The 15,022-nt window shown below is 41.2% G+C and overlaps 2 protein-coding genes across 5 annotated transcripts in view; one reads left to right on the top strand and one right to left on the bottom strand.

Annotated features, from left to right (window-relative positions):
* Positions 1 to 6,391, bottom strand: part of thbs4a (thrombospondin 4a) — a 14,322-nt gene extending 7,931 nt beyond the window's left edge. Inside the window, exons 1-7 of the mRNA XM_024804488.2 lie at positions 6,084 to 6,391; positions 5,129 to 5,326; positions 4,778 to 5,025; positions 3,010 to 3,112; positions 2,824 to 2,915; positions 1,999 to 2,050; positions 1,712 to 1,911 (exon numbers count right to left, since the gene is read on the bottom strand). Of these exons, the coding sequence (XP_024660256.2) occupies positions 1,712 to 1,911; positions 1,999 to 2,050; positions 2,824 to 2,915; positions 3,010 to 3,112; positions 4,778 to 5,025; positions 5,129 to 5,326; positions 6,084 to 6,165 (975 nt within the window). The 5' untranslated portion in view covers positions 6,166 to 6,391. The remainder of the gene's footprint in view (positions 1 to 1,711; positions 1,912 to 1,998; positions 2,051 to 2,823; positions 2,916 to 3,009; positions 3,113 to 4,777; positions 5,026 to 5,128; positions 5,327 to 6,083) is intronic.
* Positions 1 to 15,022, top strand: part of mtx3 (metaxin 3) — a 15,933-nt gene extending 911 nt beyond the window's left edge. Inside the window, exons 2-10 of one of the 4 annotated variants that reach the window (XM_012916427.4) lie at positions 8,844 to 8,979; positions 10,807 to 10,876; positions 11,354 to 11,430; positions 11,516 to 11,608; positions 11,683 to 11,865; positions 11,977 to 12,053; positions 12,930 to 13,087; positions 13,350 to 13,438; positions 13,583 to 15,022. In XM_012916427.4, the coding sequence (XP_012771881.1) occupies positions 8,887 to 8,979; positions 10,807 to 10,876; positions 11,354 to 11,430; positions 11,516 to 11,608; positions 11,683 to 11,865; positions 11,977 to 12,053; positions 12,930 to 13,087; positions 13,350 to 13,438; positions 13,583 to 13,678 (936 nt within the window). In that variant the 5' untranslated portion in view covers positions 8,844 to 8,886 and the 3' untranslated portion in view covers positions 13,679 to 15,022. Of the gene's footprint in view, positions 1 to 8,843; positions 8,980 to 10,806; positions 10,877 to 11,353; positions 11,431 to 11,515; positions 11,609 to 11,682; positions 11,866 to 11,976; positions 12,054 to 12,929; positions 13,109 to 13,349; positions 13,439 to 13,582 lie in introns of all 4 variants that reach the window. The other 3 variants (XM_004576392.4, XM_012916428.2, XM_004576394.2) reach the window with 3 other exon arrangements.

The following is a 15,022-nucleotide window of genomic DNA, read 5'->3' as shown; positions in this document are numbered from 1 at the left end:
TATCTGATTGAGGAATCACTCATCTTTGGAAAAGAGAGTTTATTACAGAGAAATGGCTCTTTCCAAAATAAAAGCTATACTATACGCTTTTTCTGGGCTATATTCTCAGCAGCATATTGTAGCGGGTCAGGGCTGTTCGGGGTTCTGTTTGTACAGTTATGTTTTGTTTATGTTGCCATAGTGACGGGTGACGCCTTCTCGCTGCGAAGGTGTGTCCTTCCGGGGTCAGAGGGCGCCCTGTGTGGTGTTGTTGTTGCTGTGCGGTTGCCGCGCTGAGCAGTTAGCTAGCGGCAGTGTTCTTCTGCAGATGTCAATAAACGGCTGTGCTCCCTGGCTAGCTAACGGGAAGCAAGACCAAACGACACCTCCGTCTCCTCGTTGTCTGAGCTCGCCACATTGGTGTCAGAAGTGGGATGATGGTGGCACCCCATGTTCTGACCGAGTGACTTTTCCCCCGCCAGTCGTGACTGGCCGGTGCGCCAAAAGAAGGCACCTGGACATTTGCAGGACTTTGTGTGGGGTAATTGGGTCGTCGGGGACGACTGACCCCTTAGGTGGGGGCTATGTAGTGGGTCAGGGCTGTTCGGGGTTCTGTTTGTACAGTTATGTTTTGTTTATGTTGCCATAGTGACGGGTGACGCCTTCTCGCTGCGAAGGTGTGTCCTTCCGGGGTCAGAGGGCGCCCTGTGTGTTGTTGTTGTTGTTGCTGTGCGGTTTCCGCGCTGAGCAGTTAGCTAGCGGCAGTGTTCTTCTGCAGATGTCAATAAACGGCTGTGCTTCCTGGCTAGCTCACGGGAAGCAAGACCAAACGATACCTCCGTCTTCTCCTTGTCTGAGCTCGCCACAATATTAAACATAGCAGGTCCCCATAAGGAGACTCATGTGCTAACGGCTGTCTAAATGACTCGGGTAAAGTTTGTAGCATGCATGCTTGTTGTTTTTGTCTGCTTCCACTTGTCTTTGTACTAGGATGATGTCGGTGTAAATGTGCAGTCATATTCGTTGTGTTCCCACTAGTGCTGTCAGCGTTAATCTCGTTGAAATGATGTTAACGCCACAACACGGCAAATCTCCGTTAACGAGCTACCCCTGCGTTGGGCTAGATGGCCAACACGTTAACGAGCTAACTGTGCTAACACACTAGTTCCCACCCATGTAATTGAGCATTGCGTGGCACATCCAACATACTGTTTTACTTTAGTCCATGACGCGCTTACCTTCAGGGTCATACGTCACATGAAAACCAAAATAATTCCAAACGCCAGATCTGAATGAGGGTGGGGGAGGTTCAATTTGCCATGTTGCAAGGAGAGCTTAACTTCTGTCTCGCTAGCTTGCCCTGCGCTCTTCCTTCTGATGATCCTGTCTGTGTTGAACGCTCAGTGGATCTGCGCTCGACAGTGCAGCCTAGGCGGAGTAGTCGAACGCAGATTCACTGAGCGCTCAACACAGACAGCATCGTTAGAAGGAAAGTTGATAAAATAAATGACAAATTTTGTATTGTTCGATACATATGCGTACCGAACCGAAAGCACTGTATCGAACGGTTCAATATCGATACGAGTATCGTTGCACCCCTAATATAAATATATATATATATATATATATATATATATATATATATATACATATATATATATATATATACATACATATAGCACTATATACACATGTATAGTGCTACTTGGACTCAGTTGTACTCAATTCATACCTCATCTACATCATCACAATACACTCCATCTCCTGTAAATCCATCAGGACAGGGGGAACACTGGAAAGACCCCGATGGGGAACGGACACACATGTCCTGTCTGAAACAGGTCCCAAGTGGGCACGGAGCCGGGGGGTCAGGCATGACAAAGTTCTGAGGCGTTGGAACAGGATGTTTGTTTGGATCGCCATTAATTCTGTCTGGAGCACACAGGCAAAGATAAAGGTTAAAAGGTCCCTTTAGTGTCTAAATACTGTAAATCAGTACATTGTTTCTGTATTGCTTACCACAGCTCAGACACTCTGTGATGATATTCCTCAGATGATGTGTCTCCTTAATCTTAGGCACAAAGACACAGAGTGTAAAACTGTTAATAAACTGTGAGCTTGGGTATTAGTGTCATCACTTTACAGCTTATCAAAGGAGGCAAACCAGATTTTTACCTTTCAATAACTTGTAAAAATGCAACTGAGACTTGATAAGGTTTTAAATGTGTTTCCGCAAAGATAAGTGTTTCCTTACATAAGCATTTCTCTCTGTAATGTGATAATAGTCTGTTATCACCTCCGGCTCTCAGTTTCATGTCTTATCGCCTAATAAATCCCTTGCTTTAGATGGTAATCTGAAACCATGCACTTCTATCTGCTGCTACGTTGAATGTGTGATTTTTGCTTTTACTCAGCTGTCTGATGCAAAGGGTTACACAAATCCTTGAAACAAGACACCTTCAGACAAAAGCAGCAGGTTTTCACAGTCTGGATTCTCACATTTCACAGCAAAAAGCTGATGTTACAATGCAAAACCAATTCTGTTGTGAATATACCCCCGTCTTTTATTTTAAATGCAGCCTATTTTACCAAACAACCTAGGAAGTCTCTTCTCTACCAGCATCCCCCAGGCATTTCATTTTATCTCAGCATCAAAGTGCATTCAGAAAAACATCCATAAAAGCAATAAACAACATCATCATTATAGATCTGCTTATTGAAGCTCTGTGTTAAAAATGCTCGGATGCCCTTTCATTTTATTTTTTTTCTGTATTTAGCCCCTGAATCCATCCAAGTAGCTATCCATGAGAGAGAGACACAAGACCAGCATGCAGAAAAGGTTACCTGCTGGTTGAGCAGCTCCTTCATCTCAGATAACATGCTCTTCAGCTCTGTTATGGTGGCCTGATCTTGCATCATCCTGCCACCTTGCAGAGCTGTGAGGATTTTGCAAATCATAATTAGACAGTCAAAATCGCATCTGCAAGAAGAGAGATGTCCAGTGATGTGAGTCAGTGTGATGTAACTCACCCAGCAGCTGCAGAGATTCAGCTTGATCCATGGTACAGTCTTGCAGAGTGGCCACATTGTCTATGGTGTCCTCTATTACTAGCTTCAAGTCTGTCACTTCACCCTTATAGAATAAACAACAACAGAATAAACTACAGGAGCAGAGTGAGAATGTTTAATTGGAATATTAAATTCAGTTCAATTTTATTTATATAGTGCCAAATCTCAACAACAGTTGCCTCAAAGCACTTTATATTCTAATTATAATATTATAATTAATTATAATGACTAGTCGTATCATATTTCATTCTTATTTTTTTAGGGCAGAGAACCATAACCTCAGTTTTATCTGAATTTAGAAACTGAAAATTAGTGGTCACCCGGGTCTTTATGTTTTTAAGACTTGTGTGTGTGTGTGTGTGTGTGTGTGTGTGTGTTTTCTGGCTTCTTTGACAGATAGAACTGGGTGTCATCTATATAGCAGTTAAAATGTATGCTATGCCTTGTAAGGATACTGCCTAGGGAAGCATGTATGATATAAACAGAATTGTTCCTAACACAGAACCCTGTGGAACGCCATAGTTAACCTTTGTGTGTGAAGAGGAAATCATATATCTAATATCGACCCAGCATTTTAAGTTTATTATGTTTTGGGTTTATTTTTGCATTATGGAGTGTTTTGGGGTTCTCTGGTGTTTTGATTATTTACGATAAATTATTCTACTGTGGTTCTGGTTTAGGGTTTTGTTCACAGGGTTTGTGTTCTCATGTTTTGTGTGGGTTTAGTTCTGTGTCTGGTCTGCGTCTTTGCGTAGTGATGTCTTGTTCCTGTTTTATTGTGAAGGTCTGCGTCTCATGTGGGTGTGTTCAGTTTACCTCCCTTGTCTCGTCTCATTAATTACTCCCAGCTGTGTCCCCCACCTGTGTGTAATCTCCCTGAGTCTTCTGCTGTAGTAGTTGCTGGCTCGTCTGTGTTTCTACCATGTTCCAGTCGTGTGGTCTCCCTGCTGTCACCATCGTCTAGCTTCCTTCATGTTCAGTAGTTAGTTGTTCCCAGTATAGTTTAGTTCATTCTCCGTTTGTCTATTTTTATTTTGTGTTTAATAAACCACCTTCACACCTTTACAAGAGCCTGCGTTTGAATCCTCCTTTATTACTTCCACACGGCTCATCTTACTTGCCGTGGCAGAGATAAAAGGAAGGTTTGCGATTGGCCTATAATTAGCTAAGATAACTAAGTGAAGTGATTTTTTTTTTAAGTAACTGTTTAATTACTGCCAGCTTGATGCCCTGTGGTACAGAGCTGATTAATAGAGATAGGGTGATCGTATTTAAGATTGAAGCATTAATTAATGGTAGGACTTCTTTGAGCACTCTTGTAGGAACGGGGTCTAAAGGACATGTTGATGATTTGGAGTAAGTAATTACTGGCATTGACCCAAAAAGATCAGAGGGAAAAACTCTAAATAAATATCAATAGTATTGAAAGCAGCTGTATGTAATGATACATCTGTGAGATGGTTGCGAGTAATTTTTTTCTCTAATTATTAAAATGTTATTTTTAAAGAAATTCATGAAGTCATTACTGGTTACAGTTACAATACAACCGAATATTCAGTTCAACAGAGCTCTGACTCTTTGTCAGCCGGGCTGAAGAGAAGCATGGGGTTATTTCTTATTCAAAATAATATACTCAAAATGAGATCTTGAAACGTCACTGTTTTTGTTTCCATGCACCATATCGTCAGTACTTTTTTTTTTCTTTCTCAGCTACAAACTTCTCATTCACCTGTCCTCTTGACTGCAGCGTCCTGAGTGCCACCTTGTTGGGACCTTGTGGAAGTGACCCAAACGCGGCTGGCACACCATCCAAAGTGTGAGCCAGCCTGCAGTCTACATAGATGTGAACACGACCAGGGCCACGCTGTAGACCGCTGGCATGGAGCATCACGTGGTGCTCTTGTCCATCTGCCAGGGATGCATGGTTGAAACTGGTTGTACCATATCTGCCATCAGTCTTCTGGTAACGAACAGTCACTGCAGATATAGAGATGCTTGAATGAAAGCTGTAAAGAAGCTAAAACAAAGAATAGAGTGGCCTGCATTTGCCACAGGCTCCTCAGTATGTGTCAGTGTTCACCTTTGCTCAGTTTGGCTTGCATGGTGAGGTCAAGGTATTTAGTGTTGTCTGTGGGGTTGATGACACTGAAGAGAGAGGTGGGTGCCTTGCTGTGGAGCCTAAAGGACGAAAGCAGGAAAGCCTCATCTCTTCCTTTGTTCTTCAAGCTTCCTTGGAGCAAGTCTGGCAGACAGTCTGGTGACACCAGCAGGTCGTAGACTAACACAGGAAGGAGAACACTGGATTAGCACTATACCACGATTGTGAGAAGAAATCTTAAGAGAAAAGACATATTTTTAAAACAAAGCAAATGACGAGTTCATCTAAGTATTTTCAGTATTTTGTCTTATTGGCTGCAACTCCCAGCACACTTTGTTTTGCTGCTGCTGAGTCAGTGCACTGTGGTGTTTTATTATGTGTCACAGTGTACTTGTGTATGTGTGTTTGCGCGTGTGCACATTCATGTCAGCACCCTGCTGTGTGTTTTTATGGTGTGGTAGACGGGAGCTGCAGAAAGGTCCAGCAGTAAACTTTTTCCATTGGAACAAACCCGCTGCCTCACACTCACGCACACAAACACCCACTCACACACTTTCACATTGCCATTAGTGGAATTTCAGTAATAATACAAAGTGACTAGAAATTGCACGGAAAGATCTGCATGTAGATTCCAGGAAAATCAAAGATTTGCAAATGCAGTTCTCAGATGACGGTTAGTGTCCTTCTATTTAGGTCAGACTGTTCTGGATCCTGGACATAAAACTCTACAACCACAAAAAAGCCAACCTAATTTCCAGCAATCATCATCACCAAAGCTACCCCCTCCCTCCCTTTTTTTGTGCAACTCACTTTCAAACAAAAGCTTTTTAGGAATATATCAGCAGAAAAGATTAAGTTTAACATATAAAGAACACAGAAACAAAATATGTCATGCTTTGCATAAGGGCATGCACAGCGAGATGCCGCCAGCACTTACCAACACCTTGAGCTGTGACAGTGAGCACCAGATGCTGCAGCAGCAGGGACAGAGCTGCCGCTCTGACGCACATACCAATCATCAGCGCTTCAAAGGGGGGGCACACCTCAAAAGAAGTCCTGTTTCTGAACTGTCCTCCTGAAGATCAATAAGCTGATCTCACACAGGCTGAAAATAAAAACTCCAGATCTTGAACCAAAATCTCAGCAGAGGTGAGATGGTCTTGTGTCCACAGCCACAGCCTTTAAAGCAAAGGGGAGTGTCCGCTACTGTTACGAAAGTGGCACAGTGAAGAGACCATTTTAATAGTCTGGGCGGGGGAGTGTCCCCTTGCTAGATCAATTATGATTAAATAATTTGTAAACAAGAAATGTAAAACTAAAAAAGGGAATTGGAAAGTTGTTTGATTCTGAAAATGACTGTCAGACTTTTTCTCTCCACATACTATACGAGCTAAATGTGTGTGGGATTTATGTATTTATGACCCATTTTTTTATTTAGAGTCATGCTACATTGGGGGATTTGTAATAAAGTAGCTGAAAAGTGCTCTAAATCACACTGTATAGAGACAGCCAACCAGATGCCTGTGAAGCTCAAGGGAGGAACATTTTGGTTCCAGCTGGCTGTTGTTATATTTTCACAAACATCATGAATGCGTGCCATAAACGAGGATCCGATGCCCTGGCTCATCCTCAGTAAGCCAGCTGAACTGCATAAATCTACAGCAGATGTTTTTAATTTTAAACTGATTTAATGTAACGGGTTCTTTGTACCTCTGCGAAGCTTCTTTTGAGAAGGAGAATGCAGGAAAGGAGGAGCAGAGAGGGCGAGGCTCAGGGCAGTTTTCAGTCCTGGAAATATTTGATGATAGATGTCTGGTGCTCGTCTTAATGCTTTCTCCTTTAACTAACCTCAAGTACATTTCAACATCTCAGCTGCTGGTTCGAGCCAGTGAGAGACATTTACCATCCCTCGGTGCGTTATTGCGGTACATCTGCCTGTGTCTGGCTGCTTGGCCTTTGAACAAACACCTGGCAGTCTTTAACAGTCTGCCTATCAGCTCTTGGACAGACGTTTTGCTCTGGCGGGTAAAAATAATAATCAATAAAATAACACTGAAATGGAAATTACTACTTTACATGGAAATCTAAATATGAAACGATTGCTTGTTCCATTGCTGCTGTTTAATAAATCAGTGTTTTGTGACAGATTGCTGTTTTAAATGTATGAAACTAGAGAACATTAAAGAGAAACTGAGTGATATGACTTTTTCAGCATGTCATTTCTGGCTCTGAAGTATTGCCATAATAGCAGCATAAAACACTGGAGAAACATTAACCACATGACTTAGTTGCTGATCAAAGAGTTTAATTACAATTAACATTTATTCACTGAGTATTTGCTTTTCTTGCTAACCTCATCACCATAGCTCCAAATTTGCCTGGAAGTATCTAAGGAGCAAGGCAGGGAACAAATAAAGGATAAATTAAGAACTACTGTAGCTGCTGTATAATATACACTCACTGTCCACTTGCTAGAAGGTGGTTGGACCCCATTTTGCCTTCACCAGCATTAATCCTTTGTGGCATAGATTGAAAAAGCTTCTGGAAACATTACTGAGAGATTTTGGTCCATATTGATATGATAGCGTCACACAGTTGCTGCAAATATCGAATGTGACTCTCCCAAACCATGACATCCCAAAGATGCTTTACTGGATTGAGAGCTGTTTGAGTACACTGAACTCACTATCATGCTGAAGAACTGAGATGATTTGAGTTTTGTGACATGGCTTGTTATCCTGCTGGAAGCAGCCATCCGACAATGGGCACACTGATCAGCAACAATACTCAGGTAGGCTGTGGCGTTTAAACGATACTCAGTAAGTACCAGGAACCATCTGTGTGTGCCAAATATCTAAATATCTGCAACACTATTACACCACCACCAGGAGTCTGAACAGTTGATCCAAGGCAGGATGGATCCGTGCTTTCATTCTGTTTACCCTTCCATCCGAATGTGTCAGCAGTAAAGGCTCATCAGACCTGGCAATCTGTTTTTCCCTGTACAATCTTGGTGAGCCCATGTGAACTGTGGCCTCAGTTTCCTGTTCTTAGCTGACAGATGAGGTATCTGGTGAAGCCCACCTGCCTTAAGGCTTCAAAGTACTATGTCTTAAAAATGCTCTTCTGCATACCTCGCTGATAAAAATAAAAATAAATTATTGGCTTCACTGTTACTGTTTCCTCCCTGTCAGCTCAAATCAGTGTGGTCATTCTCCTCTCACACCAACCAGGTAATTTCACCCAGAGCACTGCTGCTCACTTCCTTTTGGACCATTCTCTGTAAACCCCAGAGATGGTTGTGTGGGGGAAAATAAATGACAGCATGTCTGCCACCAACAACCATGCAATCTCCTTTCTACTTCACTCTGATAATTGGTTTGAACTTCCCCAAGCTGACTATGGTACGTGCCTAAACACATAATGCTGCTGCCATGTGACCTGCAGTCCCACAGAGACTGTTTCACACTGTGGAAGCAGCCATGAAGAAGCTGGGCCAGTATCTTTGTTTAAAATAATTTGGCTGAAAAACAACGCTTTTTTAAAAGAAAAAAAAGAACAGTACTGAATTATGAATCAATAAATAAAAGAATTAATAATTAAAAAAAAGAGTTACAGAAAATGCTTAATATTTGTTATGTGACTTGATTTTTTCTGTTTCTTCCTTCCTTCCTTTCTTTTTTTTTTAAACCTGGAGGCTCTGATGTGAAAGGTACCCCGTGACGTCAGTGTCCCGTTGAATGAACCAAAACATGGCGGCTGCCATGGAGCTGAGATGCTGGGGAGGAGACTGGGGTTTGCCTTCTGTTCACACCGAGTCCCTCATAGTTCTGGTAAGCTCACAGCCTGTTTACAAACACAACACGCTCAGTGCACCTGGAGCCGCTTTTAAAACGGCACGTCACGTCTCCGGTTTGCTTTTCGTCTCCTCTCTCGTCCTTTGTGGTTAGCCTCCGTGCTAACTTACCTGCTGCAGCTTGCCTGGTAAGTTAGCCGCATCGATGTGCAGGATAGAAAATAACAGCGTGTCCAGCTGGACTTCATGTCCCAAGCACAGAGTCACGGCTGTGCTGGCTGCAGGGTTTGTCCTTCATGTGTAGCTGGCTGTCATAAGTCACTCCCATTGTTTGAAAAGCTGTGATCTCTCAAGGTCAGCTGGTTGAGCCTCGGATTTAAAAAAATATTTATATTTTCAGGTGTATTTGAAGGATTTTCGCTAAAAAGCTGTAGATAATAGCTAACCTGATAACACCGTCCGAAAATTAACAGTTTTTTGCTGCTAACATGTTATCTGTCATTGGGTGCTCTTGCCACAAGGTGACACTTTTTCTTAGTTTAAATGTCAGATTTTAATGGAATAATTTTGTTTCTTGACTCTGATGGCTTCAACAGCCTTACAATTTAATCGTACGAAGGAGCAGGACAGAGTGTGCCCTCTTCATTTCTTCTTGAACCTTTTACTCAATTTAAAAATAGAAGTTTTAATGTAGTTTAATGTTTTTGGAAGCAAATGTGGAATTTTTTTGTTTTGAATGCATCATTTTGTTTTGGCAAACCTTTCTTGATTTAGAAAATAATTATGTATTGATTTAGTTATGGTTTAGTTATAGTATGTTGTGATTTGCTGTTTTGTGTTTGGTGTGTTGTAGATCATTGTAAACACTGAAAGTGACTTTCTTTTACTAAAAGGTTTTTGCAGCTGGGTCTCTTCGATTCAAATCATCAAATTTGCCTAAACATTTTATGGTTCAAAGTTTGAACATGTATAATGATCAGTTTGAAACTTGTGCTTTGTGTTTCAAGATATATTTTTGTGAAAACTGGTGCGTCAACCCATTAAAAAAAAATCCGAACCAGTGTTTGAACATGAATATCTCTGTGTGAATACTGATTAGCTAAAATCTGAAAAAACTAAGCTAAAGCTGTCCTGTACACTCTCATATTTGAGAACACACTAAAAAAAAACTTCACATTGCAAAAGACAACTAGTGAAAATTTCTGAATGCAATGAAGTTACATACTGCTAAATAAAACATGTATAGTATTTTTTATTAACACTAAACTTTTAGTCACAAAATGTTATTTTGATTCCACTTTCATGATGGATTGAACAAATATGCCAAGTTGTACCGAAAAAACACCAAAAAAATCAATTGATAGTTTAATCTGAATAGAACAAAAATAGATATCTGTATCTGCCCAAGTTTTTTTTTAAAAACATGGTGGAATGACACACCTTTACAATAGTCCCCTGTAGCCCTAACCTTTGCACCTGCTGGTCTTTATTTTGATGCCTTTTTAATTTTTCTTCTAATTTTTGTTATTTTATTTAAGTTTTCTCTCTTTCTCTGGAGCTGTTGAAGGTGAGCGCTGTAATCATAGTGTCCCTGTGCCAAATTAGAATTTGCAGTCGATGCCAAAGTCCTGCTTGATTGCGGCGAGCTTTCATCTGTACTACAAGACTGAGATTGTGTAAAACTTTGATTAAAGTGTCACAGTCCTGCACTGTGGCTCTAAAAAGTCTAGTACTCATCTCCCTGAAAGTAGTTGTATCCTGTAGTACTTTTGCTCTTAGATCATTTGTTCCAACATAACATTACATTTGAACTATAAGTGATATATTTTTTTAAAAACCTTCCCTAACCTGTGTTTTCTTTTAGGCATACACCAAGTTTTCTGGGGCAAAAGTCGCAGTTTCTCCAATAGACTGGACATGGAAAACAATTACAGGTGGGCTGCACCCTCCCATAAACACAGTCTTACAGTTTTAGGCTCTGCATGCCTTAAACAGAGAATCAGTGAACCCATAAAAGAATATATAACTGTACATATAGTTATAAAGAATGCATAATTCATGCATTCTTTTAAAATATTTGTATCTGTTCATGCATCTGTTCATGCAGCACACTTGCAAAGGTTTTGCGACTGCGTCTTGCACGGTTGTGGCACAGACTTAACAAACTCTTCCGTGTAAACGCCTGCCAGAGTACTCAGAGCCATCTCTGAGGCAGTTCTTCCCACAGTTTATTTCTCAAGAGACCCCATTTTTCCTTGATAGCACGCACACACATGATTAAAGCATTACCAGTCTCCCTGTTGTGGCTGGTAAATGTAAATTACATTGAGCATGATGAACTTGATTGTCTTTAATAAGACATTAGTCAGTTGTAATACCCAACTTTAATGTGTGTTTTCTATTAATCACAGTGACTGTCCCAGAATTGGTTTGTGGCGACACTGCAGTTCAAGAACCAACACAAATTCTTAACTTTCTGAGGAAACAAGTGAGTGTGCCTGCTTCTTCGGCATGTGTCCTAAACTGTTTAGCCAAATCTATAAATCTCTACATCTATTTTTTTTTTTAAACAGAGGTTTAATGCAGACTATGAGCTGACAGCCAGACAAGGAGCAGACACGATGGCCTACATCGCTCTGCTGGAGGAGAAGCTGCAACCAGCTCTGGTAAGTCTTTCCTTTTGCCGTTTCCCTGACAACATGTGGTCGTAAGCTAACAGGGTGATGTCTGCGTCCCACAGCTGCACACGTTCTGGGTCGATGCAGAAAACTACTCCAATCTAACACGGCCCTGGTTCGCCTCACGCTCGCCGTTCCCGCTGAATTTTTTCGTACCAGGACGTCTGGCCAGCGGCGCCCTCTCCCGCATCCTTCTAACCACAGGAGAGGCACCGCTGCACAGAATCTCTGAGGTGGAGGGAAAGGTAAATGCCGCTCTGTACCGATGCATCGCTTAGACACAGTTTAAACTTCGCCTGGAGTGAGATTCTGTTTTTTCAGAAATGTAAATGTGTCTCTCTCTCTGTGTCCTGTAGATCTACAGTGATGCTAAAGAGTGCCTGAACTTGCTCTCCTACAGACTGGGAACAGCTAACTTCTTCTTTGGCAACTCGTGAGTTCTCCAGTGTTTGCATACTTTTTGTGTTTAGTTAGAGAAGCTTTCATACACTCCACAGTTAGACTGCTATGGGGAAGCAGAATAGACTAAAAAAACCTGAAAAACTCGCATAATTCTGATTTATTTGAGAACTTTTTTATCTTTGCTTTTCCTTGGATTTCAATTCAGCTGAAAACATATTAAAAATGAATACATGGAATAAACAAAGTTCTTTATTCTTTAGTCCTTCACCTATGTAGGTTTTCTGGGTGTTTAGCTGGAGTACTCTTCACCAAGTGTTTATTGGCTGTCCTCTCTTTCTCCTCCCTTTGGGGGCTCCATGTGAGGGCTTGACTGGTGATGATCGACACTGGTTCTTGTAGCGTGCTCGATTCCTGCCCTCTCATTACTCTCTGGTAGCACGTGTCAGCATTTTAGCCCAGAATGGAGTGACCACCGGCCTGAGCTTCCACCACATGAGCCTGCAAGTGCTGATGAGGACAGATCCCATGTTAGCTCATATATAGAAGTCTGGTTACAACTTTTACTCCTTTGTGATCGCTCTTTTTAATAAAATACTTTTTTCCCATCATCCTGGCTCAAGCTGAATTAAACACTGTGTGAGTTTAAGTTTTTAGGAAGGAGAAAAACAACATCAGGAATATTTTATCACAGCAAAATATTTTATTTTAAGCATCATTTTTGTTTTCCATAATTTGTCATGAAGGCGAAATTTTAAATGAAAAGTTGATTAATCTCGCAGCTCTATTTTGTGCAGGGAAAAAGTGCTTCACAGATTTTCTGATTGAGGGTTTATGAAGACCTTCTATAAGTCAAGTCCTGACATGTCTGAGTGTATGTTTCTGTACATGCGTGTGTTTGTGCTCTTAGGCCGACCAGTCTGGATGCCTTTGCGTTTGGTTTCCTGGCTCCCCTTCATAAAGCCAGTCTTCCCAGCAGCCCTCTGCAGAGCCATCTCAGACAGCTGGATAACCTTACAGGCTTCTGTGACAACATCCTCGCAGTCTACTTCAGCTCGGACCACTTTTGTAAGATTGCTGCACAAGCTGGTAATACTCTATAGTGGTTATAGCTTTTACTTTTTAAGCGCTTGAAACAACTAACATCTTTACACAGAACATCATCAGCACTTTAATTCTTCGCACATATTTCTTTCTTCTCTTTCTTCTGTTGGTTTTACTTCTGGGTGTTAAATGGTCTAACACGGCTCCTGTTCCACTCACTGTCTGCTTTCTACTTTTTCCTCTTCTTCTTCTTCTGTCTGTGCTCCCTCGCCTGATCTCTCTCCAGGTCCTCTCCCACCTGTTCAGGAAACAATGGATGCCAACCTCCAGAAACTAACTCAGCTTGTAAACAAAGAGTCCAATCTGATAGAAAAGGTGCTTCTGCTTTCCTTTTTCTCTTCTTTTGCATGGGTTCATAGTTGCTTTCTGCAGGTACCATCTCAGTCGTGTTTCTGGTGTGTTTTCATTTCTCGCTTGTGCTTGTGGGCACTAACTAAACTGTACATCCTTTTGCTGTAGATGGATGACAACCTGCGCAGCAGCCCACAGCACAAACCCCACAGACCAGAGCCCAAACCCAGTCTGTCCAGTGCAAAAAGCTCTACTCCTGCCTAACACCTGACCTTTAAATCCTGCTCCATCTCTATGAATCGCAGAGCAGCACCCTGCACACATAAGATGCTGTTCAGAACATGACTCTAAAAAACAAACAAACAAAAAATGAATGGAAGCATAACTATATAAATACAAGAGGCTATTTTAAGATAACGATGAGAGATTTTGTTTGGAAGAGAAGTGACAGTGCATGTGAGGCTTTAAAAAAGAAAAAACAAGCGTGCATGTATGTGGTCAGCGATGGATTGCTGTGAAGTGGTGCTTGATGAGAAAGACACAGAAAGTTCAAAGAAAAAGTTCAGCAGGGAAAATCAGCAGCACAGTTTAACCTCTGAATGTGGACCACTCGGCAGATTTTCTTTTAACCTTTTCACTCTTTTTTTTCTTTCGTTTAAAGGACACCTTCGAGACCTTGGTCACTACAGTAGAGCACTTTTAAGCTAGAGCACTTAACATGTTTTACCACCAAGGATCTATTTTAAGTACCTTCCTCGTGTCCACTTTAAAATGTTCCATAAATTCTGTTCACATTTGAATGGGTGTAATGTACAGTATGTGCGCGGACATGACTATAAGAGTAACTAATTTAACTTATTTAACTTTGTTTCAGCTCCTCTGCTGTGTACAGAGTGTACAGTTGTAAATATTGTTATGAGGATAATCAATGAAATTGACTTCCTGTTTCCTCTAAAAAGGAGCAGCTTGTTCAAAATGTTGTTGCTAGACACACGAAGGTGAGAGAAGGGCCATCCATGCATTATATTTGTGTGTGACCCGAGGATCATGTTTTTTTTTTTTTGTTCACGATGTCATGTGGCTGTAAGAAAATACTCACTTCTGCTGTTGCTTTCGTTTTCTTTTTTCCCCGCTACCATTTTCACTCAGTTTTGTTTCAATTTTGTGCTGCTATAATTTCCTGTGCCACAGACTGAAAGGGTTGGAAATGTCTCATTAGTTATCTTGGTTTGTTTTGTTTTTTTTAAACACTATAATTTGGACCACAAAGTTAGAAATTCCCTCGATGAAGTGTTTGTACTCCGTGTGATTCCTTTATATGATTTCTCTTCACTTCAGACCTTCAAAAACTCACTTCATGGCCGCATGCCCTTGAAAGCACCGTGCTCTGAAACAGATGTGCTGGGGGGAAGGGGGGGGATGCTGGTCAGCCGTCTTGTAAGGACCATAAGGGAAAAGTGTGCCTTCATGACTTCTCGTGTCTTGTACAAGTGTCAACATGCTAACTGTGTCCTTCATCATTTTGATACATATATCCAAAATTATATTTGTAATGTCTGTTGCTCACAATCTGTAAGTGTCTATTAAATTACATATATGATAAAAACG

The sequence above is a fragment of the Maylandia zebra genome, linkage group LG12 (assembly GCF_041146795.1).
Source record: "Maylandia zebra isolate NMK-2024a linkage group LG12, Mzebra_GT3a, whole genome shotgun sequence".
Lineage (NCBI taxonomy): Eukaryota > Metazoa > Chordata > Actinopteri > Cichliformes > Cichlidae > Maylandia > Maylandia zebra.
The sequence above is the reverse complement of the archived record's forward strand: the minus strand, read 5'-3'. Positions and strand labels throughout refer to the sequence as shown.